The following is a 26,389-nucleotide window of genomic DNA, read 5'->3' as shown; positions in this document are numbered from 1 at the left end:
CTCAGCGCCTCTTCCCTCTCTGCCCGCAGCACGGAGCGCCGGGTCCCAGCCGCGCTGAATGCCATGAGCCACTGAAAGGGAGCCTGGCTTTCCCGGTGAGCCCCCCGCCGTCCCCCGCCCCGCTCGGTCTCTTGCTCCCCGCCTGCCCTTCCCGGGCTGATGGCAGTTCTGGGCCCTCAGGCTCATGTCCCCCCTTTTCTGAGCCTTCAGGACTCGAGAGGAAGAGAAAGGTGTGAACTATGTTTCTGGAGGGGACAGGGAGCGTCCAGCCCAGAGGGGAGGTCGGCAGGGGGCTGGTCACTCCCAAGATGCCCAGTGTGGGTGAAACGCGTGGGCCTTTCTGGAAAGCCTGTCACCAGGGAGGACAGGGAAAGTGGGAAAGGAGGCATGAGGCTGCTGGCGCCCGCTCCGCCTGTATTGTGGTCCCGGTCTGTTTGGCACCTGTGTGGCCTCGGGCAAGTGTCTTCCTCTCTAACCACTGACGTCCTCAGCCGCCCCTGCCTTGTTCCGAGGATTAAGGAAGCAGCCTCGTTTTGACACGTAGACAATGCCTGGCATCTAGTTAAGTACTTCGTGGGCGATCCATCATCATCATCATCACCAGCACCATCAAAGAAAACGGAGGAGCAAAACTGACCCGGGGCCAGTTGAGCAGGACAGGGAATTGCGTCCAAAGGATGGCGCGGCTGTGGGGGCAGGACCCCGTGGGTGCGAACCCCAGTGGGAGACACCTCGGCGTCACGACACCAGGGGCTTCGACGTTCTGTGTGCACGTTGACTCCAAAGACAGTATTTCAGCAGAAGGTTTTGACACAGAACCACAGGGAACCAGTTATTCCATAGAGCTAGGATTCCCATTGGGTTCAAGTGTTGACGTTCAGCGCGCCCAAAACTTTTAAATTTTAAATATTTGGGGTCACATGCTTCCCTTCCTCTTTAAACAGTCTTCTCTGTGCTGTGATTCCCCTCCCACCCCCACCCAGGCCACTCAGTTCAAACATTCGGGTTAGACCTCTGCCCCCCCCCCGCCCCCCGGGGTGGCGAGCTGGGCCGTCTGCCTTGAAGGACTCACACACCAGCTTCTGTGGTGCCCCTGGGCCTGTTCCTGGATAGTTTGCTTCTCCTGTGTGTTTCCCCCCCTGAAATGAATGTCTTTATTGTTTGTATTACAGGAATAGGAGGAATGGGGGAAGGCCAGTGGGGAGGAGGGAGAATTGTCAGATAAATGACATACACACAAAAAGGAAAAAAGAGGCGGCCACACACACCCTCCCAAGATGCCTTTCTATGAACTATCTGGTACGGGAGATCAGAACCATAAAAATTAAATTCTAAACACTTGGAGATGTTGGGGTGGGAAGGGACAGGGACCCCAGGTGTGTCCCCCGCCCCCCCGCAGGCCAGCACTCCTCCTCCATGGGATGAACCGCTCAGGCCAGGGATGAGTAACTGTTGCTTCTCCCTGTTGTGTGTCTCCACTTCCAGCAGCCTTTTCCTCCTCCTCCTCCTGGCGGTTTCTAATCTATGGGCTGAAAAAGTGGGCTGAAGCTTGTAAGCACTGGTGGTGGCTCAAGCCTGGGAAGCGTAGCCTGGATTTTGGTTGTTTTGATCTGGTGTCCTCTGGTTCTGGATGGGTGAGCTTGCTGGATAGCAAGATTCCTCAGGCCAGATGTGCTTAGCAGAGGAGAATTTCCTAGGAGAGTCTCTTCCTGTGGCAAATCCCCGCCCGCCCCCCTCCTGTTTGTTCCTCGTGGTTTCCTTGTTTGTTAATAAGTGTTTGGCCCCTGGCACTTGCTTGTCCTCTCTGGCAGCGGTCCATGAGGCTTGGGGAGGCTGGGCAGGTAGTGTGGCCTAGCTGGGGGGAGGAAGAGGCCATGTGGGGGAAGGGCAGGCTGGCTGAGGTCTGGTCCATCTCGGACGAGGCTGGTCAGGGCTGGGAGTATGTCCCTGGCTGACTCACTCTTGGGCCCTCTATGACTCAGTCTCCCCAGTATGACCAAGGCTGCCAGCTGCCAGGCACAGCAGCCCCGAGAGCCTCAGTGATTGTGGTTAAGAAATAAGGAGGCTTGTGGCTTCAGTCATCCTTTGTAGCTCCCTTCTAGGTCACTCCATGTGTAAACACCTCTGGCCACTCCTCCTCCTGGGTCAGAGCACCCAAGGCAGGGCTGGGGTTGGGCCAGAACCGGCTGGCGGGCAGGTGGGCACTCTGGTCAGAGCAGGCTACCAGCCTCTCTCTCCTGTCTCCTTTGCAGCTGCCTTGGGGTGCGGCGTCGGGAGCACAGAGCCATGTCGGACCTGCTACTGCTGGGCCTCATCGGGGGCCTGACGCTGCTGCTGCTGCTGACTCTGCTGGCCTTCGCCAGGTACTCAGGGCTGCTGGCTGGGGTGGCGGTGAGTGCCGGCTCACCCCCCTTCCGCAATGTCACCGTGGCCTACAAGTTCCACGTGGGGCCCTACAGCGAGACAGGGCGGCTTTTCACGGAGAGCTGCAGTGTCTGCCCCAGGCTCCGCTCCATCGCCGTCTACTATGACAACCCGCACATGGTAAGGAGCCTTCTGGGCCCTGACTGGACTTCTGCCCCGTGGACGGGCATGGGGCAGAGCTTGTTGGGGGAGGGGCATTTTAGTGTCTAAGGAAGTGGTGGGAAAATCTTTGAGTTGGCCTTGCAAACCCCTCCTCTCTGAGCTCAAAGCTCCCTCCAGATTTAGCTTGGACTTCTGTTCCCTCCTAGGAGTGTGTGCTGGTTTCCTCTTGCCCAGGTCCCGTTCCCCTGGCTCATGGCTACCTATGGACCTCAGAGTGCAGGGGACATCCCACTAGGAGGCCCTAGCCAGGCTTTCGTCCGCTGCCTCCTCCTCTTGTTGTCCCTCATGTGCGGCCAGTGCTCTAAGGCCAGGCCTTTCAGATCCTGCCCTCGATTTGGGGTCATTTTGTGGTATTTCTGTGCCTTCCCTTTTTCAGCTCTTTTGCTGTGGCGGCAGGTTCTCAAGGCCTGAGGGGGTAGGCTCTGGGCCTGGGACTTGGAATCCCACCCCCCACCCTGCGTCATTCTGGCAACCCCTGACCTGTTTATAAGGCATCGCTTTGGATGTCAAGCTGCCTGGTCTGGAGAGGGCCTTGGGGGCAAGTGGAGCCAAGTGAGCTGCCCAGAATGTCTAAGATGCTGGGGTCAGAGACTAAGCCGGCATCACTGGCACCCTGTGGGCGTCCAGCTGTACGTACAGCCTGCGGTGAGTCAGGGCTCACCAATGTGGCCTCCTGCAATGCAGGGGCGGTGCCACAGCTGCATGGGCTGGCACCCCTGCGAAGGGCTCTTCAGCCTCCAGCTCTGAGCCTCGGCAAACCAGGCATTTGGAATCCCCGGCTCTGGTTTCCTTGCCTGGAGAGCTCACGTGGGCAAGGCCCACAGCCTACCCATTGTCTCCTGACCAGGCCTCACTGGGGCATTCAGTCAAAACAAGGGTGTGCTGGCTCTCTCTGTGCCTGCTTCTGCTCTACACCCGCACCCTGGAGATGAGCAGATGTGGCCCCGCCCTCAGGAAGCTTCATGTGGTTGGCGAGTCAGGTTCACACAAATGAATCTCCAACAAGGCACGGTGCTCGGTGGGTGCCCACAGAACTTACAGCTGTGGGTTTGGAGGAGGGTGCCTCACGTCTGCCAGGGAGCCTCAGAGAGGTGCTAGATTTCAGCTGGGCCTTCTGCCCGAGTGGGATTTTGCTCTGCCAGGAAGGGCCTCGTGGCTAAGGGAACCGCAGCAGCCAGGGCCTGCAGACATAGGTGACGGGGAAGTGTGGCAGGACCCAGCCGGGGAGTGGAGAAAGGGGTAGAAGGGTTTATGGGCCAGGCAGTGGGAGGAAGGAAAGGTGCAGCACAGTTTGCTATCTGCGATTTAGGAAGCTACTGGGTGGCAGGTGGAGGAAGGAAGGAGATGAGGCAGAGAGGCCATGGAGGATATTGGGCTGGGCTCTGGTGAGGGGTGACATAACCTGGTTGAGGGGTGAGTAGACATTAAGGTTTTGAGGTCACACACCTGGGTGATGGCAGTAAGTGCGAGTGGAAAGCACTGGGACCCAAGTGAGATGGGGCAGGCCCGTGGAAAGCTCCTGGGCAGGGTGCCCGACCTCCACCGCTGCAGCGGTCTCTTGTGTAAGTCCCTGCCCCTTCCACACCTGGCCCAGTCGGCCTCTGTAAGGCCTCGGTGGGAGGGAGGCGCGTCCTGTGGCTTCCCACCTGTTCCCGAAGCAGCACTTTGCCTCGGGTTGGAGGGGCTCATTCCGGGAGGGGGCGTGGCTGAGGCAGCAGGTTACCTGGGGTCTGTGCTGGAGGCTGGTCCAGGGAAAAGTGAGATAGAAGAACCCTGGCACGTGGCACTCTCCATATAGCCTCCTGACCCAGCCACTGCTTCCACCACAGCCCACCATACAGCTGTCCTGGAAGCGTGGTAGACCCTGTGGGCCACCAGGGTTAGTGGGTGCAGCCTGACTTGGGTGCCAGTTTGGGGACCATGGCCTGGGAATATCGCCTGGGTAGATAGCCTTGAGGCCAGCATTTCAGGATTCTGGTTCCGTCTCTTCACTGTCCTGCTGTGTGATCTTGGGCTTTTCATAACCTCTCTGAGTCTCATTTCCTCATCTGCAGAGGAGTGTTAAAATACCTGCCTTCATAGGTAGGCTGGCAAGGGATAAATTAAGTGGCATAGGTGAGGCATTCACCCCAGCCCCTGGCCCTCAACAGATATTTCACAGCAACAATAAAAAAGGGTGGAAAAGACACTCATGCTAATGAGGTGTGCTGAGCGGTTAGGCTGAGTCCTGGTGATCCAGGCCAGAGGATGAACGTATAGGTCAGAGTGGCCCCTCTGGTCCTGTCCCCCCCAGGCCTGGGTCACTCTAGGGTACCTGGTCCCCATTCAGAGTTGGGTCACATCCTGACACCTGGATGTGTCAGGGATGCTTAGTCCCCACCTACTCGGGGAGCTGGCAGAGATCCCAGAAGCTTCAGGGAACCCCAGACCTCTGAGAGTTCATGGCTGTCTGTGGGACCTGAGGCCACAGGGTCCACGCTGCTGATGCCGTAGAGGAGACTGCAGAGGAGGTGGCAGGAGTTGAGGCACTTCTCTCACTCAGGTCACTCATACTTTTTTGCTTCTAACCAACAAATATTGTGCCACTCTGCTGGGCACGGGGGCACTATGGGGACCAAGGAGCCCCGCCCTCAGACCCTCTCAGTGGAGGGTGTCAGGGGAGCCTGGACGAGAGGCCCCATCCGGTCCTAAGGGAGCCTAGGAATCCAAGCTTTCTGCTCCCAGGCTGCCCCCCCGCCCCCGCCCCCAGCAGTGGCCAGCGTGGGGCCCTGCATGTGTGGTTCAGGGAAGGAAGGGATGGGCTGTCGGCTGAGCTGTTTGGGTGTCCCATCCCCTCTTTCTCCCTCCCCAGCTCAGCCCAGCGGGAGCCAGACCCGCTTCTCTGTGGACGTGGGGAGGAAGGGAAACTATTTCAGGCTCTGACAGTCAGTCGGGCAGTGAGTGACCCGCTGAGAGGTGGCCACCTGCCTGAGCCCTGACAGCTGCCCACCCCCTAAGCCACTGACAGCTCCCTAGCCATGCCCCTTCCAGGCCTCAGCTGGCCACGGGGAGGCTGGTTCCCAGACAGGCCTCACCTGGTCTGGCTATAGGCCCAGGAAGTATCAGGAAAGGGCACCGTCAAGGCGAGATCATGGCGAATGCTGCGGACACATTCACATCAGAGGCTGCTGGCGCATGTGCATCCTAGAGATCGGCAGGCAGGCAGGTAGGTAGGTTAATGTATGCATATCAGTCAGCCTGTATCCTGGAGTTCCAGGTGGGAAGAGCTGCAAGGTCTGAGCCAGTGGTTCTTATGGGCAGGAGGAAGGATATTCTGTTCTCCATCCCTGAGGGTCTTGGTGGAGGTCGGGGGAGGAAAGAGGGAGCACATGGCAGGAAGTGGGCAGACCCTGGCAGTCTCCTAGATGGCCCTTTCCTTTCTGGGGAGCCTTGGTGTAGGGGAGGGGAATGGAGCTGGGAGGCCCTCGAGAACCTCACTTGATCCTGCCCATCTCTGACCCGTGGACAGGCCCTAGTAGCTGGGCTGCTGTCACTGTGGCCATGGGTCTGTCCTGTCTGCCAGCCTAGCCCTCCAGTCCACCTCCTGCCCCACCCTTTGCTGCTGTCACCTTCACTGCTATGTTTGGGGTTTAAGCAACCTGCCCGCTGCCCTTGGGGGAGCCTGGCTGAGGCAGGTGGGGCAGCTGGTTCAGTACCTGGCCAAGGCCTGGGAGGGGTGCTTGCCCTTGCCCTGGGCATGGAGTGGGTGGGGGAACTGGTTGCGCTTGGGTTCTGCCTTTAGTAGCTAGACTGCCACTGAAGGTCCTTCTCCCGGGCCACTGAGAGTCAGCCTGGTCTCCGGGTCTGCAGGGGCTGAGGCTGTGGAGGGAGGAGGGGGCACCGAGGTCACATGGAGCCTGGAAAGGTGTGAGGGAGTGGGATTTCCCAGGTTTGACCCCTCACCAAGGGTAGTGGGAATGTGGGTTGGGCTGGCGTTTCCTGAGGGCTCAGGCCATGCCCTACCAGGTACCCTGCGATGATTTTCTTCAGATGGAGTCAGGCCTTTGCTCCGCTGCAGGTTAACAATGTGGGCGGCCCTGGGAGGGCGGCAGAGCTGCCTTTGGAAGGGGGAGAGGCGAGGTACAGCAGGCGCAGACTTGGGGCTTGTCCTCTTGGGTCTGAATCAAGGCTTCCCCGCTGCCAGCTGTGCTGGGCGAGCCTCTGGGTCTCTGAGAATCCCTGCCTCAGGGTGGCTGTTTCTAGGGGCTAAATAAGAAGGACAAGGCCTGTCCGCAGCCCTCGTAGGTGCCTAGCGTTCCTGGAACCCGCCCCTGCCTCTGAGGGCCGGTGCCTCTGGACTTTGTACTTCCCTCTGGCCTTGCCCTCTGCAGGCCGCCTGGGCATGTGAAGAGGTGCAACGCAGGGCGAAGCCATCCCTAGCCTGGGCCTGTTCCTCAGGCTCCCCAGTGGCTGTGGCTTGTTGGCACAGGCCTGGAGCTGGTCTGCCTGAGTTCGAATCCTGACTCCATCACTGCCTGGCTGTGTGACCTCTGCTGAATAGCTTTGCTCTCTGGGTCTCAGAAACAGCGTTGGTAACAGTGTCTACTGCACAGTGCTGTTTATTTTATTTTATTTTTATATATTTTTATTGATTTCAGAGACAAAGGGAGAGAGAGAGATGGAAACATCAATGATGAGAATCATGGATCGGCTGCCTCCTGCACGCACCCTACTGGGGATCGAGCCCACAACCCGGGCATATGCCCTTGACTAGAATTGAACCTGGGAACCTTCAGTCTGCAGGCCGACGCTCTATCCACTGAGCAACACTGGCTAGGGCAACACAGTGCTATTTATTTTTTTTTTAAATGTATTTCTTTATTGATTTCAGAGAGGAAGAGAGAAGGAGAGAGAGATAGAAACATCAATGATGAGAGAGAATCATTGATCAGCTGCCTCCTGCATACCTCCTACTGGGGATCGAGCCTGCAACCCAGGCATGTGCCCTTGGCCAGAATCGAACCTGGGACCCTTCAGTCCGCAGGCTGACGCTCTATCCACTGAGCCAAGCCGGCTAGGGCAACACAGTGCTGTTTAGATAAGGAGCTGATGTGTGGAAGACAGCAACTGGGCGGGTGGTGAGCACCTTGTCAGGTACACCTGGTGTTAGGATTATGCTTGGGGGTGAACAATGCCCTGGAAGACTTCTAGGTGGGAGTTCCCAGAAAGCACCTGGATCCCACTCTGGAGATGGGCATCCTGCTGACTCCACTCCCCTCGGCCTGAAGTACAGGTCCTCTCCTCTGGCCCGGGGGTTGGCGTTGCCCAGGTCCTTCCTGACTAGTGCCCAGGGAGGTGGGACCTGCGGGGCTTGGTGTGTTGGCCTGTAGGACTCAGGAGGGTAAGTGAGTCCACTGCTCAGCCTCCAGCCATGGGCAGGTGCGGCTGCTCTGTACCGCTGGGGGCACCCGGGCAAGTGAAGGACCCTGCTCCTGCTCTTCCTACCTGGGGCAGCTCTGGGCCGGGCCGACTAGCCAGGGGGGAGTCGGGCAGCCCTCTGGGCCTGCGAATGGCAGGCAGTGAGGTTATGCAGGTGTGGGCCTGGGCCTGGGTTTGGTCTGAGCCAGAGGACATCATTTTCCTTCCTGGTTCTTGGGAGATAATCGATCTTGTCCAGTTTCCAGCACAGTGAGGTCTCTAGGGAGCCTCTCTTCATTCTCGCCTCTCAGGGTCCTGTGAGGCCTCTCCAGAAGGGGCAGTGGGGCCAGCTGGGACCCGGAAGCTTTAGGTTTCAGGCAGGACCCCCTTGCCCCATCTCACATACTAGGACTCGGGGGGCCTCACAGCCCAGAGGAGAGCCTCTGCTAGTCTTGCTTTCAGGGCAGATTCCGAATGGGCCTACCTTCACCCAAAGTGCTGGGTCCCACTGCCCTGTATCCCTCTCCCTGGTGTGCTCCTTGCTGGTGCTAGTTGTGGCCCAGCTCTTCTTCTGGGCACAGGTACCCAGAGAAATGACTGGGACAGGGAGGAAGGGAGCAGGCAGGTGGGATTGGCAAGCCCAGGCTCCCTCAGTGGGTGGGGTTTCTCTCCATCAGGACCTTCCCACCTTCTGAGCCCTTTACCACCTCAGTGGCCATACCCCTGGAGGCGGGCCTGGCTTGCCTGGGAGCCCAGGGAGCCCCCCTGCTCTGAGACCAGCCCTGCCACTTCCCAGCTTGTCTTAGGGCCTGTCTCACCTCCTTGCTGGTGCCGGTTCAGCTTCCTCCCAGACCCAGCTCAGTCTGGGGCTCCTTAGCAGGAGGTGAGCTTGCTGAACAGCATCTGAGTCACTGGCCAGGGCAGGGGAGGGGCAGCAAGTGTCCTCACTGGTGGAATTGAGGGGATGCTCAGGCAGGAAGGGAGCACCTGTGCCCCAGACACCTCCAGGATTCCAGGAGCCTTGTCTCCTTACCGGCTGCTTTACTGACCTATGAGAGGAGTTCCTCCTTTTTCTTTTCTTTTTTGAAGAGATACTTTTATTGATTTCAGAGAGGAAGAGAGAGAGAGAGATAGAGACATCAATGATGAGAGAGAATCATTGATCAGCTGCCTCCCGCACACCCCCTACTGGGGATTGAGCCTGCAACCCGGGCATGTGCCCTTGACCAGAATTGAACCTGGGACCCTTCAGTCCGCAGGCCGACGCTCCATCCACTGAGCCACACCAGCTGGGGCCCTCGCAGGCATCTGGGATCAGAGGAGGGACTGCTGGGCGGGAGCAATGGAAGGCTTTGAGGAGAGTTGAGCTAAAGGGTGAGCAGCAGTTTCTCAGGAGAAGGGACTCTGGAGTAGGACGAGGAAGGACATTCCAGGCAGAGGAAGTCGCTTACGCAGAGGCAGGAAGCACAGGAGGGCATGGCATGTTTAGGGAGTTGCAAATGCTAGGGCTGTGTGGGCCTGTGCGGGGTGGGTGTGAGAGGAGGCTGGCAGGCGAGCTGGGCCGGAGCCTGGGTTTGTCCCTCCTGCTACTCAGACATGCAGTGGGCACCTGCCCAACTGGGTTCTGGGCCCTGAGGGCACCTCGGGATGCAGAAATGGTGCCAGCGAGTGTGCGGGCAATTCTGGGCATGTTGTGTGGGCCACTGAGATGGCCTTGCACGCCGGGCTCGGGTTTCATCCTGGAGGGGAATGGGGAACCGTGAGCGTCTAGCTGAGCGGATTGTCACAGACATTCTGGTGCCTTTGGGGACCAAGGAGGATGCTGAGCTGCTGAAGTGATCCCAGGAAAGACCTAGGTCCCAAACCCAGGCGGGCCAGGGGTTGCGAGAGATGAAGTGACCTCCTGTCCAAATGTCCATGTAACTTACATTGGATCTTTCTTTTGTCCCGCTCAGCTGCTAGGGTCAGGGATGGGAAGGTGGGCTTTGCAGCAGGCACTGACCCTGCCGAGCCTCCAGTTTTTCGGGCCTGCCTCGTTTTAGGGTGTGAAGTGGGGCCGTGGCACCATCTAGAGACAAGAGGTGGAACTGCAGGGATCTCCGGCACCCCTGCCTGGCTGGGTGGGAGGAGCCTCAGGCCCAGAGAAGTGACTGTGCTGCTACGCAGACTTGATGTGAGGAAGAGTTTACAGCAAAATGTTGGCGTGGGAGATGGGGTGCCACTGAGCCACCCTAAGGCTCCTTGAGAGGGTGTTTGAACCTGAAGGATGGGCAGGGAGGGGGTACATGTTCAGAGGTTTGGGTGGATGGGCATTCTAGGCCAAGGGTCACTTACTTGGCCTGTGTCCTACCGACAGCAGTTATGGCGCATTTGCTGAGTGCTGGCCCAGCCTAGGGCCTCATGCAAAGTGTTTAATAGGACAGTTCTGTGCGTAGAGATCAAGGGAGTGGGCTCCAGGAAACCAAGGAACTTGTCTGGAATCACACGACTCAGGACTCACACCCAGGCCTGCCTCTTTCCAGAGGTGTGGTCCTGACCACTGTCCCATGTTTCCTGCCACTAAAGCCCTGAGCCAGGCCTAATGCCCTGGGACTCAAGGGGCAGCAAGGGACCAGAGCCACAGGGAGCTGGAGTAACCCCCAGGGACTGCATCGAGGTGAGAGCCTGGAGTCGGTGCCCAAGTGCCGGCAAAGTGAGCCGCCAAGGGCAGGCTGGGGTGGCCAGAGCAGAAAGGCGGAGCAGAGCTGAGGGACCCCAGGGGCTTGTGGACAGGGCTTGGAAAGGCCAGAAGGAGGGCAGAGGCGAGAACAGGTGACAGGGACTTCACGGTGCTGAGGAGGTGGGCTGGGGAGAGGAGCAAGTGGAGGTGGAGTTTAAATTTAGGGGTCAGTGGGCCCTGTGCATCCGGGGACCAAGGAAAACCCGGATTGAGAGCACGCAGTCTGTGGTTAGTCTCTCTGATTCAGAAACATATATACCTCTGGGGGCTCGGCCCGAGGGCTGGTACAGACTCAGGTGGCAGGAGGAGAAGCCAGTGCTGGGCCTTGCAAGCCTGGAGTCAGGCCTGGGAAGTGTCAGGGACTCACACAGGCACCCACCTGGCTGGGGTTGGTGGGAGGCAGGAGGGGAGCAGAGTGGGATGCTGGTCCTGGGGGCCCAGAGAGACTTGGAGGGGGACCAGCCATCTCTGGCCTAGCCAGGAAGGGGCAGGGCCTTGGATGGGGCGTGGGCTGAGAGGAGGCCTGGGGGCCTGAGGGAACGGGGCAGGGGCTCTCCCACAGTCTCATCAGCAACCCGTAGTTCAATGCGCTCTTGCTGCCTGCCGCCCCCTACAGCCAGCACGGGGCCTGGCGTGCTTCTGGAGGAATGACTGAAGGGGTGGTGAGTCCTGCAGCGGATGCCACAGGCCGGGGCCATGAACGGGTCCCAGCAGAAAAGCAGTGCTCTCTGTCCTGGTGCCTGGGGCTGCACGGTCTCTTGGAGCTGGTGGTTCGGCCAGGCCTGAGCTGGCACAGAACCCAGGTCTGAGGACCTCCTTCCTTTGCTCAACACAGACACCCCTGCTCTCCCTCCCCAGGTGCCCCCCGAGAAGTGCCGCTGTGCAGTGGGCAGCATTCTGAGTGAAGGCGAGGAGTCACCCTCCTCCGAGCTCCTCCAGCTCTACCAGAAATTTGGCTTCAAGGTGTTCTCCTTCCCGGCACCCAGCCATGTGGTGACAGCCACCTTCCCCTACACCACCGCCCTGTCCATCTGGCTGGCTACCCGCCGCGTCCATCCTGCCCTGGATGCCTACATCAAGGTGAGACAGGCCTGGAGTGTGTGTGTCGGGGCGGTGGGTGCAGCCAGGGAGGACTTGGCAGCTGGGAGGAAAGGGAGTGCTGGGAGGGCAGCACCCTGGGGTCCTGTGGGGCAGGTGCCTGTGGAATGGGAAGATGGGCAGAGGCTGCTGGCATCTCTTCTCGATGCCCAAGACCTTGTGGGCACTGGAGTGTCTAGTAGGAGCATAGGGAGCTCATGCAGAAACCTGGCCTGGTCAGTTCAGCTATGGCTTGGACCAGAGGCGTCCTCAGTTCAGCCCCCACTCCAGACGCAGAAGGATGGACAGGCCCACCTGACCCCATCGTGCTGGAGGCCTGCGGAGCAAGGGGCCTGAGGCTCCCAGCGGCTGGCAGGCCCAGGGGCCCTGGGTTGGCTCTGGCCCTGCCTCTCATGGGATCATGTCCCTTTTTGCTGAGCCCGGAACTGGGCCTCGTCTCCTTCAGCTCCCGATCTGCTTGTTGGCAACGCTGGCGACCTGTCTGAGAGGAGGAAGCCAGAGAGCCAGCACCAGGAGATCTGAGAGATTTCTTTAACTTTCCCTGTGGCACATCCTTCTTTCTCTAAAACATTCTGTGAACTCGGGCGCTAGGGCAGTGACCCCAGTTTGGGCCTGGAAGCCATTGCTTAGTCATCCATCCAGCTTGTATGTATGGAATGTCTGTGTGTTAGGTGCTGTGCTGGACACGATGGGAGATGCTGTGCATGAAATAGGCATTTACAGAGAGGTGTGAAGACAGTAATAAGTAATAAATGTCAGACAAGAATGGGATGCACAGAATAGGAAAGAAGAGGGTGAGAAAGGCGTGTGACCATTGGACCGAGTGGTCAGGGACAGCCTCTCGGAGGAGTAACCTTGGACACAGTTCTAGAGGAGCCCTTGGAGCGGGAGAAGGGAGCTGTGCACCCAGGGAGGGAGGAGGGGGCTCTGAGCTCAGGGAGGGAGAAGGGGGGCTCTGAGCCCAGGGAGGGAGGAGGCAGCACACAGGTTTCCTTTGGGAGCTGGGCTGGCAGCCGAGAGGCTGGGGAGGATGGGCTTGCCTGGTGGGGTGGGCTGGAGGTTGAGAGTCAGGGTGAGGCAGGAGCTGGGGGCCTGGCTGGTGGGGAGGGCAGAAAGGGAGACATCAGTGCCCAAGGCCCTAGCACAGTGATGGCGAACCTATGACACGCGTGTCAGAGGTGACACGCGAACTCATTTTTTTGGTTGATTTTTCTTTGTTAAATGGCATTTAATATATAAAATTAAATATCAAAAATATAAGTCTTTGTTTTACTACAGTGATGGTGAACCTATGACACGCGTGTCAGAGGTGACACGTGAACTCATTTTTTTGGTTGATTTTTCTTTGTTAAATGGCATTTAAATATATAAAATAAATATCAAAAATATAAGTCTTTGTTTTACTATGGTTGCAAAGTTGCAAAAATTTCTATATGTGACACGGCACCAGAGTTAAGTTAGGGTTTTTCAAAATGCTGACACGCCAAGCTCAAAAGGTTCGCCATCACTGCCCTAGCATGTCTCCTGGGTGGGGCCTCACCAGGCCTCCAGTTCTGTCTGTGTCATCCTCCACCTCAAGGGCCAGTCTGCAGCCCACCTCTGGGAAGAGGCTTTCTGGGTCCAGAGCTCAGAACAGGCTGCGTGGCATGTGGCGTGGTGGCGAGCAACTCCGCCACCAAAGCCTTTTCCTGGTTTGGGGTTTATTTTTAGACGCCTTTGTCCAAATTTCCCGGCCCCTGACAGCTTCACAGGTTGCCTGGTTTTGACGTCACCTCTTTGATGAAAGCTCTTCCTCCTCCCTCCTCCGATGCCGCCCCCTCTTCCCCCTGTGGGAGCCCGTCAGCTGTGCTCTGGGTTTGGTTCTCCTGGAGAGGGGCTGGAGCAGGGGGGCGGGCAGTACCATCCTCTTTCCTGCCTGGGACGGGGAGGCCGGGGGAGAGGGCGAGAGGAGGCTTCTCCAGTGATGTCTGAGGCATCTGGGTCTGGCTACCAGCTGGGAGAGATGCCAGGCTGCCCACAGGGAGGTGTGGCCCAGGTGCTGTGCTGGGTTCTGGAGGCCTGACCTGGTGTCTTGGGGAACAAAGCCAGGTGGCAGATGAGGAAGGGGCTGGCTCTGCTTTTAGTCTCAGCCCGCAGTGGACAGGGTGGTCCTGTGTCTCTCAGCCCAGGAGACAGAAGAGAATAGAAGGCTCCCTCCCACGCCTGCCCTCATCCCGCTGCTCTGGGACCAGGGAAAGGAGGCTGCTAATGAGACTCTGGCTCTTCTGACTCTCAACCCTGACAGCTGGCTGCCTTTAAGCGTGTGCGCACGAGAGCGTGTGTGTGTGTGTGTGTGAGAGAGAGAGAGAGAGAGAGAGAGAGAGAGAGAGAGAGAGAGAGAGAGAGAGAGAGAGAGAGAGAGAGAGAGAGAGAGAGAGAGAGAGAGAGAGAGAGGAGAGAGAGTGCGCGCACATGCGCACGCCCTTCTTGTTCTCCGACTCTCTGACTTCTCTCTGGATCTAAAGCTGGGTTGTGGAGGTGCTTCACGTGGAATGGCAGGAGCTTCTGTTTCAGGAGGAGGCAGGGTGGCGGGGAAGGTCTCAGAAGCCCTGGCTGTCGCAGGGGGGCGAGCCTGGGGCAGGACTGGTCCCGTGGGACAGCGAGGGCCCTGGGGGTCACTGTGAGGAACCCAGAGAGAATCATTCGTCAGGTCTCGGGGGTTCTGGGAGGATGGCTGGATCGCAGCTTTGTGGTCCGTGTGGCAGCCCTGGCTCTCCAGCCGCTTTCTGCAGCCCGGCAGGCTAAGCTGGAGGGGCTGGAGGGGCTGGGGCGGCCTTTCCTCATGGAAACCACTGGGGCCTCGGCTGAGCGCTGTGGGCAGCGTGACTGCCAGTCTGTGGAAGATGCCCAGCTTTGTCAGGCTGCTCATCCACTGAAGGCTGGGGAGGTGCCCTCCAGGGTGGGAGAGAGCACTCCCTGACCGTGGGAGGGGATCTGTTAGCTGTAAGAGGGGCTGGGCCTCCTTGGAATTGCAAGGCCACAGAGGAAGTGCGGCCCAGGTGTCAGCCCAGACACTGGGAAAGGCCCCCAGGTTCACCGCAGGCTGGAACCGTCTTCACGAGAAGGTCAGGCACATGGAGCAGACAGGACGAGCGGCCTGGACCTGTGTGGGAGTGTGTGGGAGAGGTCCCTGAGCTCTGGGCCTGGCTCAGGCCATTGTCCGAGGGGAGGCTGGTTGGCCGGGAAGTCGGCAGGCCCTGGAGGTCAGACACTGGCTCTTTCTCCGTAGAATCGGAGAGGAACTGGAGAGTGCAGTGAGCCGGCCGACAGACCTCCTTTGCATATTAGGTTTTCAGTTGAGCAATAAGCCACTTACCCAACACCTCCAACATGCTACCAGCTTTGCTCAGCTCTTTATATGCCTCGTCCTAGTTTAGCATGCACCCAGCAAGATGCTCAGTAACTGCTGTTAAATGAATAACAAAAGAGGGACGGCTGGGTTGATGGGCTGTCCTGCCACGGCTTGAAAGTGGGCAGGGACCCCAGACCACAGTTCTCAGCCTGCTCTGGGGAGCCTAGAGGCTGTGCTGAGGTGCCCCTCGGCTGGACCCGGGAGGAGGGAGTAGCTCTGCCCCTGGGTATTCAGGCCAGATGACCTTGGGAGCTTCTGTTTGGAGGGTAAATGACTGCACTGGGGTGTCAAGAGGGCTTCCCTTATTCAAAATAAAACGTGGAGCCCTTCCACATTAGCTCAGCAAAGGTGGCAGACGTGGAGAGAGGTGACCCCAAAGCTTACTCCCGTTGGGGCTTCCTCACCTGGATGCCCACTGCCAGGGCCGTGCTGCTCCCCATGGGGTTCTGGCCCGTGGTCTGGGAGGCGGTGGGAGCCAGAGCAAAGGGCAGGCACCACAAAGGGAGGCGTGGCAGCGGACACGGCCCAGAGAGCGGCTGCTGCAGGTGCCTTGTGGGCCTCATGTCCCACCCTGAGGGAGGCGGAGGCAGCTCTGTTCCCAGGCTCCCTCACTGCAGCTCCAGGGCCAGCTCCCCTGCCAGTGCTGCCACCTGCGAATCGGCCTGCCCAGCCCAGAGAGGAGGGCACTCGGCAGCGCCAGGACCTGGGGCCGAGTGACGAGCCCCGACTCTTTCTCCCCAGAGCCCCCAGCCACAGGCTTAGCCCTGCCTCGCAGGAGTGGATGGGGAAGGGCGGGTGGCTTCCAGGGAACAGCAAAGCAGCCTTGGGGGTGGGGGTGGCATTGGGGCTGAGCCTTGAAGGACAGGTAGCGTTCTCCAGCTGGAAGGCAGGTCGGGCAGAGGCGCTGACATGGGATGGCTTGTGTACCCGCTGTGGCTTGAGTCGGGAGGAGCAAGAGTCTGGGCCCAGGAGGTGAGGCTGGGTGGCGCCTGGGCGTCTGAGCAGATGAGCCTCAGGAACAGGACTTGACACGGGAAGGTGGGGAGGAGGAGCCAGAGGCCACAGCCGCGCTCTGAACGAGGGTAAGAAGTTAGCCGAGAGGAGCAGACTCTACTCCCAGACACCCCCACACCAGGAGGAGACCCCCAGCCCTGTCCCTGGACGTTGAGATGTGGGGGGACCCACAGGAGGCCAGGCCTCTCTGCTCTGTCAGCCTAGGCCTGGAGCTTGCTCCCCAGCCTCTCTGGCTTCGCCCCTCCCCACTCCCCTACCCCAGGACAGAAAGCACAAAGCCAGCCTTTGCTGGGGCGGGCGTGGGAGCTACCACTCTCAAAATACCAGCTCGGATATGTGCGCTTGGCAGCCCTGCAGGACCCTGGGGGCTGAGGCTCGTCTGGGTGTGCTGTGGGCTGGGCAGTTACCAATCCCAGGCAGCCTCTCCCGGCAGATGGCCTTAGGAAAAAGCCTGCGCTCGTCTCCAGAAGGCTCGGGATTCCGGGGGGAGGCTGGGCTGGCCCTCGAGAGCCGAGCAGCTCTGCCCTTCAGAGAGCCCTCGGGTCAGGAGAGCCCGCTGTCTGCTGAGGGTCAGGAGGGCCTCCTGGCGAGGGCTCCCGAGGGGCCAGCGGTCAGAGGTGCCACCTGAGATGAGACTTCAGGGCTGCCTCCTCCCCACCGCCAGTCCTCCCCCTCCGCGCCTCCCCTCCTCTCCATCCCACTCACCCACCTGTCCTTGCTCTCTGGCACTTTCTGGTTCCTCTGGCTCCCAGGTGCTTGGCTTCACGGCTCCATCTGCCCATCTGCACCGAGCAGCCTTCCTGCTGCTGGGTAATCAGTCAGCAGCGTTCCGTGGGCTTGTCTGGGCGGGGTGGGCCCAGGTCCTTGACTGCACAGGCCCGCCCCGAGCAGCTGTCAGCTGGGGGGTGGGGGGGGGGGCTGTGGGCCTGCCCTGGCTCCCCTCACACCTTTGGAAGGGAGAGTGGTGGGGTCCCAGGACTGCGCCCCCAGCTCCCTATGGGGCTCTCCCCCACCTGCTCCCCGGCCCTCTGGTCCTGCTCCACACAGGCCCTGGGAAGCCAGAGCAGGGCTGAGATGCGGGGCCTGGGGATGGCTTCCCAGCCACCCAGGCTCTGGGGTGCTTAAGGGCTGGAGTCCCCTGCACCTACTCAGCGAATCACCCTCCCCTGCTCCTCGGTGCCCCAGCCCACCCTGGTCTCTATCGCCCCTGAGGCCCTCCTCGTGGCCCTGGGTGCAGGAATATGAGCAGAGGTGTAAATTGCATGGCACGCTGCCGGCTCTGAGGTGAAAATGAAAAGTCTCAGGCAGTGGCAGCAGTAGGCACAGCGAGCGCCCCACTCCCTCACGCTCCCCTTTCTCAGTCTTCCCAGGCTCTAGGTCACCGGGGGCTAGCGCGTCCCAAGCGCCTTCAGCTCTTACTTCCATTGTACTTTCCGTCTGGCTGATGCACAGGAAGGCTGTGCTTTTGTGAACTTAGTGGCCTTGATGTTTGTGGTAGTGTCTCCATTGATTCTTCTGGGGTTTTTCAAGTATACAGTTGCCTTATCTGTAAGTGATGGTATTTTACTCATCTTTCCCAACTCCTCACTTCTTTTGAGATCCTCTGTTTCGATCTCTTTACCTTACAGTTGGGGGATTGATCCAGAGAGAAGCCACCCATCTGTCAGGAGCTAGGCCAAGGCTCAGGCTCCTGCTACCGTCTAGTCTCGACCCCTTCCTGCCCTCTCTCTGCCCTCCCTGGCAGCCGCGCACTCCTGTCTCCTTTGCTTGTCATTTTCAGATCCTTGGGCCCTCCTGCTGCAGAGGGGAGGGAGCTCACCAGCGCTTCTCACGTTCTCCCTGCTGTCATGGCCGGCCCCACATGCAGGTTGAGGTTCTTGGCCAGAGGCTGCTGGGAGGCGCGGTGGGGATGAGAGGGAGTCAGGGAGGGGGAAGTTGACACAAGTTCCCGGGCAGAATAATAACAACGTGCCACCTTCCAGCAGCAGCCCTGCTACGCCTCCCCCCTCGCTTTGCATCACTTTGCATGTGCGATACAGACCAGCTGCCTAAGGGGCCTCCAGGGCCGGAGCCCCCACTTGCAGGGACCGCTGCGTGCAGGCGGGTGCACGTCGGTGTCTGTGTAATTAAAAATGAGCATGCCTCACTTCACGCAGTGCGGAGATGCCACCACCTCAGGTGCGATGCAGCAGCTGTGCGCTGGCTGTGTGGCTGCCCAGCCTGGTGTGAATGGACGGGTAGGACTGGGCAGCTCAGGATGAACAGGGAGGGCCGGGGCCCCTCACCCCGTTGAGGCAGGTGGTCAGGGGCTGTGGTTGTCTGGAGCCGGAAGGAGCTGACCTCATCCCCTCCTGGGTCTAGAGCTCATGTAGGAGATGTGTGACCCAGTCCTGGGCCTGCACCCAATGTCTCGTCCTTTGGGGGATTTGCGGTCACTTAGCTCTGAGAAGACTTAGCTTCTAGGTTGCCTGGGGGTGGCATCTCCCCTCACCTACCCCCACCCTAGCTGAAGTAGACCATCAGATGAGGGTAATTCAGGTAGTTCTCTCTCCCCTCCACCCTCCCTCCCCTAATTCAGTAAGAACTTCAGAGGAGGCATGTGTGGCTGCCCAGCCTGGTGTGGAGGGGCGGGTAGGACTGGGCAGCTCAGGCTGAACAGGGAGGGCCAGGGCCCTCACCCCGTTGAGGCCGGTGGTCAGGGGCTGTGGTTGTCTGGAGCCGGAAGGAGCTGACCTCATCCCCTCCTGGGTCTAGAGCTCATGTAGGAGATGTGTGACCCAGTCCTGGGCCTGCACCCAATGTCTCGTCCTTTGGGGGATTTGCGGTCACTTAGCTCTGAGAAGACTTAGCTTCTAGGTTGCCTGGGGGTGGCATCTCCCCTCACCTACCCCCACCCTAGCTGAAGTAGACCATCAGATGAGGGTAATTCAGGTAGTTCTCTCTCCCCTCCACCCTCCCTCCCCTAATTCAGTAAGAACTTCAGGGGAGGCACTGTGGGGCCTGTGGGAAACCTTGGCCAGCATGCCAGGTTAGCCCCTTTGCAGGAGCCCTACGCTGCGTGGGCTGAATGCTTGCCCCCAACTCGGACGTGAGCACCTCCTGAGGCAAGGAAGTGTGGTGTGTCCCCAAGGTAGCTGGGCAGTGGCACTGTGGTGGCCTGGGTGCCCTGCTCCTTCCCTTGTCTGCCAGCGCTCCTGGTGAGGGAGCCGGTGTGAGTGCAGGGGTGGGGGGTGGGAAGTGAGGTCTCCCGGAAACCCCCCTGTGTCCCAGGCCCCCCTTTGTCTCTGCTTGTGGGAAGTCCAGGAGGGAAGGAACCTTGGAGGTGAGTCTCAGGGACCAGAGCACCTGCGTCGTGTCCAGGAGCTCCTGCTGGCGCCTGGGCCTGCTTGGCTGACTGTTCTCTGTCAGCTGGGGCGCACCCTGCCAGCCTGCATCTCTCCCACCTTGGAGGGCCCCATGGGCCCCTTGAGACTGTGTGTGGGAGTGGGTTGCCCTGGGTGGTGGCCTCATCAGATGTCCCAGTGACGCGTCCTCAAGCCTCTGGCTGTCTGGCTGTGGGCAGGGGTGCCCAGGCCGGGAGGACTTCAGGCCCCTTCCCCAGCAGTACCAGCCAGCGTGGCCCTGACCTCGTGTCCTTGGCTCTTGGCAGTCTGCTCTCCCAGGGCTCCCAGGGGCTGGCTGAGGGGGAGGCAGCTGCCCTTCCTTCCTTCACTGATTGCCTATAGTCACCAGCTCGTGGACATGCTGCCTGGGCCACAGCTCCTGCTGAGCAGCGAGGACCTGAGAGCAGCCCCTCTTCCCTCAGAGGCCGGGAGGGAAAGGCCTGGTCCCCTGCCTGATCACTTAGGGACGGGGCCTGTGGCTAGTCCTGTCCTGCACCCTCCATCCCCAGCCACCACTGGACTCACTGCTGCTCAGTGGACAGAGAGGCTGCGGGGTCATTGCTAAGCCCGACCCTTGCCTGTGGGCCTGGGCTGGAAGTTTGTGCCTTTGCCTTCCTCAAGCCCCTGCGTCTGAATTTTGACAGGCCCAGCATGTGCTAAAATGACTTGGGGCTGAGCTGTCAATGAGGTTTCAATGAGCTTCGCACCTCCTGCCAACAGGGAGTGCCAGGGGTCTCCAGGTGGTGGCTGGGCTTGGGTATGAGGCTGCCCCTCCAGAGGCCTGGGGCAGGCTTGGGCAGTTGGTGCTTCCTGCACGGGATGCTGTGAGGAGGGAGGGCTGGGCAGGGAAGGAGGGGCTGTGTAGCCAGGCCACAGTTTTCTCTCCCTCCTCTGTCTCCCTTGTTCGTCTGTTCTCCCCAATGGCTTTGAGATGAAGGCGACGGCAAGGATGGAGGATGCAGTTTCCATGGCAACAGGGCTGTCCACAGCCAGGCAACTTCAGAGCCCGGCTCTCTGGCGGAGGCAGATGCGCAGAGCAGCCACAGAGCTGCCTCCTGCCTGCCAATGAGGGGGCTGGCAGAGCAGGTGGCAAAGGTGGCTGCCTGGCGCTGCCCACCCTGGTGCCCAGCTTAGAAAGGAGGGTAGGAAGAGCACTCTTCCCTCTTAACATCCCCGTTACTTCCTGAAGGGGCGCTAAGTAGGCTCAAGTGTAGGCAGGGGTAGGGCTCCACTATCCTTGGAGTTTCTGGGTGAGCACAGGCTCTGGTTCCAGGGGCATCCCCAAAAGCCAGCTGTCTACAGCCCCTTAGAGACGGGCCACCAGGTGACTGATGGCCACTAAGGCATTTCCCTGTGGACCCTTTGAATGCCCAGAGCATGGGGCTGCTCGTGAAGGCCATGACCAGATTGGGTCCGCGGGCCCTTTTCCCTTTGCTTCCCTCTGGCTACCAGGAAGGGACAGGGACCTTCTTCAGGAGCCACCCTGGCCTTGGTGACGGCCCATTTCACCGAGAGGGGCTCAGGTTTGGCAGATGCCCCCCAAGTGCTGGTATTGGAAGGGTCCCAAAGCCTGGTCGCTCCTGCTGCCTGAAGTGCCCTTGCTCAGCCTCCTCCTGGGGGGCCAGGGCAGTGAGTGTGTGGGCGGGTGGAGAAGCGAGGCAGCCATCCGTGTACTCAGAGATGGGAGGAGCTCGGGGCATGGCCCATGAGATGGCCCAGAGAGCACCCAGGTTGGCAGAAAAGATTGGCTCAAACTATTAAAAATAATGACTTTCCTTCACTGATCCTGGAGGAGTCAGGGCTCGGCTGTCCCACTCTGCGTCTGAGCAGGGGACGCAGGACACAGGCCTCCCCGGCACTTTCAGCCTCACTCCCCCTCTCTCTCCCCTCTTCATGTGCTTTAATTGGAGGGGGCTCCTCAGCCTGGGCTCGGCCAGCAGGCGGACAAGTGGAGTCCTGGAGTGGCTTCTGCCCGCCGGCCGCCGGGTCTCTCATTACTGCTGAGTGGAAGGCTCATTTCAGAGCTCGTGGTGAGAGCCGGCAGGCGCTATAAATAGCCATGTTGTGAAGGCTGGTGGGGAGCAGTGGCAGGGCAGGAGCCTCTGGTCATCTCAGTGGTGATTGTGCTCCATTGCAGGGAGGGGCGGGCTCAGGAGCAGATGCACTTGGCCCTGTCCTGGTTTCCCGCCTCGGGGCACTCGGGCATCTGTCTGTGCCCCTTCCACCCACACCGAGGGACGGACGGGGAGCCTAGGGCCTGGGTCCAGGCAGAGGGGAGGGGAGTGCCTGTCTCAGAACATGGGTCCCACTGGGGAGCTGGAGTAATGTCTGGTGTTAGATCTACTTGTCCTGCCTGCCCCTCCAGCCTAGGGTCTGGCTCCTCCCCCTCGGCTAAAACTCTGAGCCCGGGAGCAGGAAGGTCTGGGAGCCAACCACAGCTGACAGTCTCGGGCTGGCATGGACCTGGACTTGCAGGGCAACGGGACTGGAAGAGGGGCTTAGGCTCAGCTGGCCTGGAGCCCTGTCCGGGATTTGTCAGTAACACGTCTGTAAGGACAGGGCACTGGCCTCTCCTGGTCTCTGTGGGTCAGTCACTATTGTCCAGGGTGGGGAGGAGGTCAGGGCAGGGGGTCCTGGGAGAGACAGTCTGGCAAGTCAGGGCTTGGCCGCAGGCCATGGTTCGTGGGCCCCTGTGTGGCGGTGTGAGGTGCGAGGCTGTGTGGCTGCGAGACCAGGGTTTCTGGTACGGCCTCTGGTCCCAGCCCTGCACTCAGGATTCACAGTGACAGGCTCCTGGGCTCTCTGAGCACTTGTCCAGGGTATTGTCCCAAGGACTCCTGGGTCCTTGGACCACTGCCCCCCAAGTGTGGGGTTGGGAACTTGAGGGAGATTGGGGCCCGCGGCAGAGCAGCCACTCAGGGACAAGAGGCCGTGCCGGGCTCACTCCTCCTTCTGTCCCTCTCTGGCAGGAGCGGAAGCTGTGTGCCCACCCTCGGCTGGAGATCTACCAGCAAGACCAGATCTATTTCATGTGCCCGCTGGCCCGGCAGGGAGACTTCTATGTGCCCGAGGTGAAGGAGACAGAGCGGAAAGGCCGGGGGCCTGCGGAGGCCAGTGATGCCCAGATGGATGGCACAGGTACAGGGGCAGGGGAGCGAGGTGGGCCTGCCTGGAGCCCTCACTCTGGGCACGTGGGCTGCCTGTGGGTGTCCAGGTGAGGCTTGGCCGAGGTGGAAGAAGACCTGCCCACCCAGGACCCACAGGCAGAATTGGCTGTTCCCAGACACGTGGGGCCATGTAGGTGTAGAGTCATACATGTTACCCCTGGCAACACAGATACAAGATTCTGCCTGATTCCCTTCCGGTGCGACAGGAGTGCCCTTGGAAACAGCTCACGGACAGCTGGATGCGCGTGGGAGGGGCTGAGTGCTCAGGAAAGGCGCCACTGGGGGCCTGGGTGGGGCTCACCAGGAAATAAGGTTGGCACTGGATCTGGAAGGTAAGCGGACAGGTGTTCTCCTGCCCCCAGTACACGGCCCCGCCCAGAGCCGGCCGCTTTCTCCCTGCCGAGGAGCAGCCAGAAAGCGTGCAGAGGGGCCAGGGGATCGGTACCCGGCCCCTCCCAGCACAGCCAGCCCTCAGACCCAGGTCCAGGCCAGAGGATGTGTGCCAGTCCTCAGCCCACCCTCCTGCCATGACCTCTTATGACCGTGAACTGTCCCCAAGGGTGAGGAGACCTGCTGGGAACATCCCAAGTGGTCCCAGGGCTCTGACCCTTGGTCATGAATGTGGAGCCTCGTGTGGGTCTGGAGATCCAGCCCCTGTGGGAGTGGTGCAGGCGGGAGGAGTGGCTGTCCCTCTTCATCCCCTTTAGGACACTCCCTCTGTCGGTCCCTCAGCAGCCAAGGTCACCTGGAGAGGCCTGAGCTTTGGGGGTGGGGATGTGGGAGGCAGTCCACTCCCTAGGGGCTGCGTCCAGCACAGTTAGCTTCATCTGCCGCTTAATTACCTCCATGGGGCACTCCCACCCTCCTGTGGTGCTGGCAGACGCTCCATGCCCTTACTGTGGGCACAGGATGTGGCCCAAGGTCAGCGGGCCCAGGCAGTCCCCAGGCAGGAAGGGGCAGTGCCTTGACCTTCCTTTGACCCCCCTCTGCTGCCTCTCCCCCTTTTTTTGGCCCACCTACCCAACCTCCCTCCCAAACACCACCTGCCAGGAACTGCTTGGCACCCACTACAGCTGGCTACAGCCAGCGCTCCCACGCCCCTAGCGCCTGGGCCTGTCCTCCCACCAGCCTGCCCGCCCACTCCCTGGTGTGGGGGCCGAGGGGTCTGCTCCCCTCTGACAGGGTCTGCCCTGACGCCAGGTGCAGGCCACTTGCATAGCAGTGCAGGTTGGGAGCCTGGCCGCCCAAGGCTTGGCCTGTCCCGCCTGCCTCCCTGCTGGGCCCTTCTTGGGCTGGGAGGTGAGGGGTGATTAGCTGCCTGTGCCTGTGATTACATTGATGTATTATTCAGCTCCAGGGAGGCGATGCGTATTTGATCGCCTTGCGCTGGCTGTGGGCAGCGGAGGAGGGGCCTAGGGTGAAGGTGGCAGCTTCGTCTCTGCCCCAGCAGCCCTGGGGAGGGAGGTGGGGTGTTGACTCCTTGCCTTGTGCCCCTTTGCCAGGAGCGTCCCCACATCCCAGGCTCCCCTGGGCTCCTTCCCTGACCACTCCCAGCCCAGGAGCAGGAGAGGTTTCCATTCCCTGGTCCCCAGAGAGCCAGTGCGTGGAAAGAACAGGAGAATTTAATGGGGCCTCCTCATTAGCTCCTTTCAGGCCTGCAGCCTGGGCGCTCATCATTATTTACAGAGCAGTGAGGGGCTGGAGTCTTGACCCAGGTCAGAGGGGACCACCCCTAAATCAGGGCGTGGCCTGGGCTCCCTCTTGAATGCCTGTACCAGAAGAGCAATGACTGGGGCCCCGGCAAGAAGAAGGCGCTGGGCCAGCAGCCTGGTCCCTCCAGGGCTCACTGCACCTCTGCCCTGGGCCCAGAGGACATTTTCCTGGGGCCAAGGGGACGAGGAGGGCAGACCCCAAATTCCCATCCCACCCTGGGCTCCAGCTGAGGCTTAATCAGAGTTCCAGGCCAAGTCCAAATGCCAGGCAGTCCCAGCTGCGCCTGGCTCTGGGCTCCGTCACTATGGAGACAGGATCTGGGGACGCTGCCCCCCTCACCTTCTGTGATGTTGGACAGCCGCCCCTCCCTCTCACGCAGGAGAGGGCCTGTCAGCTTCCTCTCAGTCCGGGTCCGCACACGGTGGGCCTGAGCCTTGCCCTCCTCGCCACCCCAGCTGTGGTCAGTGCCTCTGATCTGGGAGATGAATTGAGGGGTTGCTCTTAGACAGGACAGATGAAGGGCTGCTTGCCTGGAGCGCATGGGGGGTGGAGGAGCAGGCTGGGGGGACGGGCCCCGCAGCCCCGTGCAGCACTGTCTCGGGCTCCCGGCTGCCAGCAGGGTGCTCTCGTGGTCCCCTCCTGCTTTGTGGCTCAGGAACCACCAGTGGTTGGGGTAGGTAAGGGCCCCCCTGGGGTAACCCGGGCATAGGAGAAGAGAGCCCCAAAGTGCTTCCTCCCAGCACCCTCCTTCAAACAGCCAGGAGAGGATTCCTCAGGACTCCATTGCTCTCCGGCCCGTCGCCTCCTCCTCCTCTGGGCAGGCTCAGGGGCCAGAGGCAGGGGCCAGCTGACTTCCCACATGTGGCTGCTCCTTGGAGGCCCTCCATGGGGGGAAGGGCACAGTCTCCGGTCCTCACGCCTTCTGGGTAACATTCAGTCCCTGGCCTTGGACAAACCTCTCTCCAAGCCTGAAATGGGGGTGGAGGGGGGGCATCAATTTGGTCTCTTTGTTCTACCCTCAGCTTCTCACCTCAGGGCCCAGTGATCCTTAATGGACTGTTGGGGAGGGGGCAGGCTTTGTGGGAGTGCAGGGAGCTGAGGCTAATTCGGGGTAGGGAGAGGCATGCGCAGCAGGCTGCCCTCCCCCCTTCCTCCTTGCTCCCTCTGCCCTGTCAGTGCAGCAGGTCAGGGCAGAGGGCAGAGGACAGAAGGCAGCTGGAATGAGCCTCCTGGGCCGGGCTGGCTTTATTATTCATGAACAGTGTGGGCTGAGTGGCTGGGCTGGTGAGTGAGCTCTGTCCTCTCTCTGGCTAACCTGCGCTCCCTCTTCCTGGCCCAGGAGTTGACACGCTGAGCGATGCGAGTTCTGTGAGCCTGGAGGTGGGTCCTGGCAGTCGGGAGACATCGGCGGCCACACTGTCCCCAGGGGTGAGCAGCCGCAGCTGGGACGACAGTGACACCCGCAGTGAGCACAGCTACAGCGAGTCGGGCGCCAGCGGCTCATCCTTTGAGGAGCTGGACCTGGAGGGCGAGGGACCCCTGGGGGAGCCCAGGCTGAGCCCTGAGGCTGAGCCCCTGGGAGCTCCCAAGTGGCCCCGGGAGCTCAGTACCCCTGAAAAAGGCGAGGAGTAGCCCGTGGCCCCCTCCTCTGTGCTGCAGTCACTAAGGAACGGACCGGACTCTTCAGCCTCCTCCTCCTCCACCTTCCGGGCCCAGGCGAGGGCCAGGGGTCTCAGGGGACCTGACTTCGACCCCGGCCTCTAGCTAAGCCCTGTCCTCACTGCCCTCTTGGCTCCCAGGGCAAAGGAGCAGGGACTGCTCCCTGCCCCCAGCCCGGGGCTGCTGCCTCTGTTACATCTTTTTTCAGATTCACATTGGAGCTTCCAGGAACCAGAATAAAGCAAAAGACTTTATTGTTTCA

At 60.4% G+C, this 26,389-nt stretch overlaps 1 protein-coding gene across 1 annotated transcript; it reads left to right on the top strand.

Moving 5' to 3' along the window:
* Positions 1–6: 6 nt before the first annotated feature.
* TEX264 (testis expressed 264) lies at positions 7–26,389 on the top strand. Its single transcript, XM_005881907.1, has 5 exons — positions 7–95; positions 2,253–2,544; positions 11,561–11,782; positions 22,558–22,726; positions 25,808–26,389. Exons 2-5 carry the CDS (start codon positions 2,287–2,289, stop codon positions 26,098–26,100), a joined length of 942 nt encoding a protein of 313 aa, XP_005881969.1. The 5' UTR covers positions 7–95; positions 2,253–2,286; the 3' UTR covers positions 26,101–26,389.

The sequence above is a fragment of the Myotis brandtii genome, unplaced genomic scaffold, assembly GCF_000412655.1.
Source record: "Myotis brandtii unplaced genomic scaffold, ASM41265v1 scaffold693, whole genome shotgun sequence".
In the NCBI taxonomy this organism is placed as follows: Eukaryota; Metazoa; Chordata; class Mammalia; order Chiroptera; family Vespertilionidae; genus Myotis; species Myotis brandtii.
This window is presented reverse-complemented; position numbering and strand designations above follow the sequence as displayed.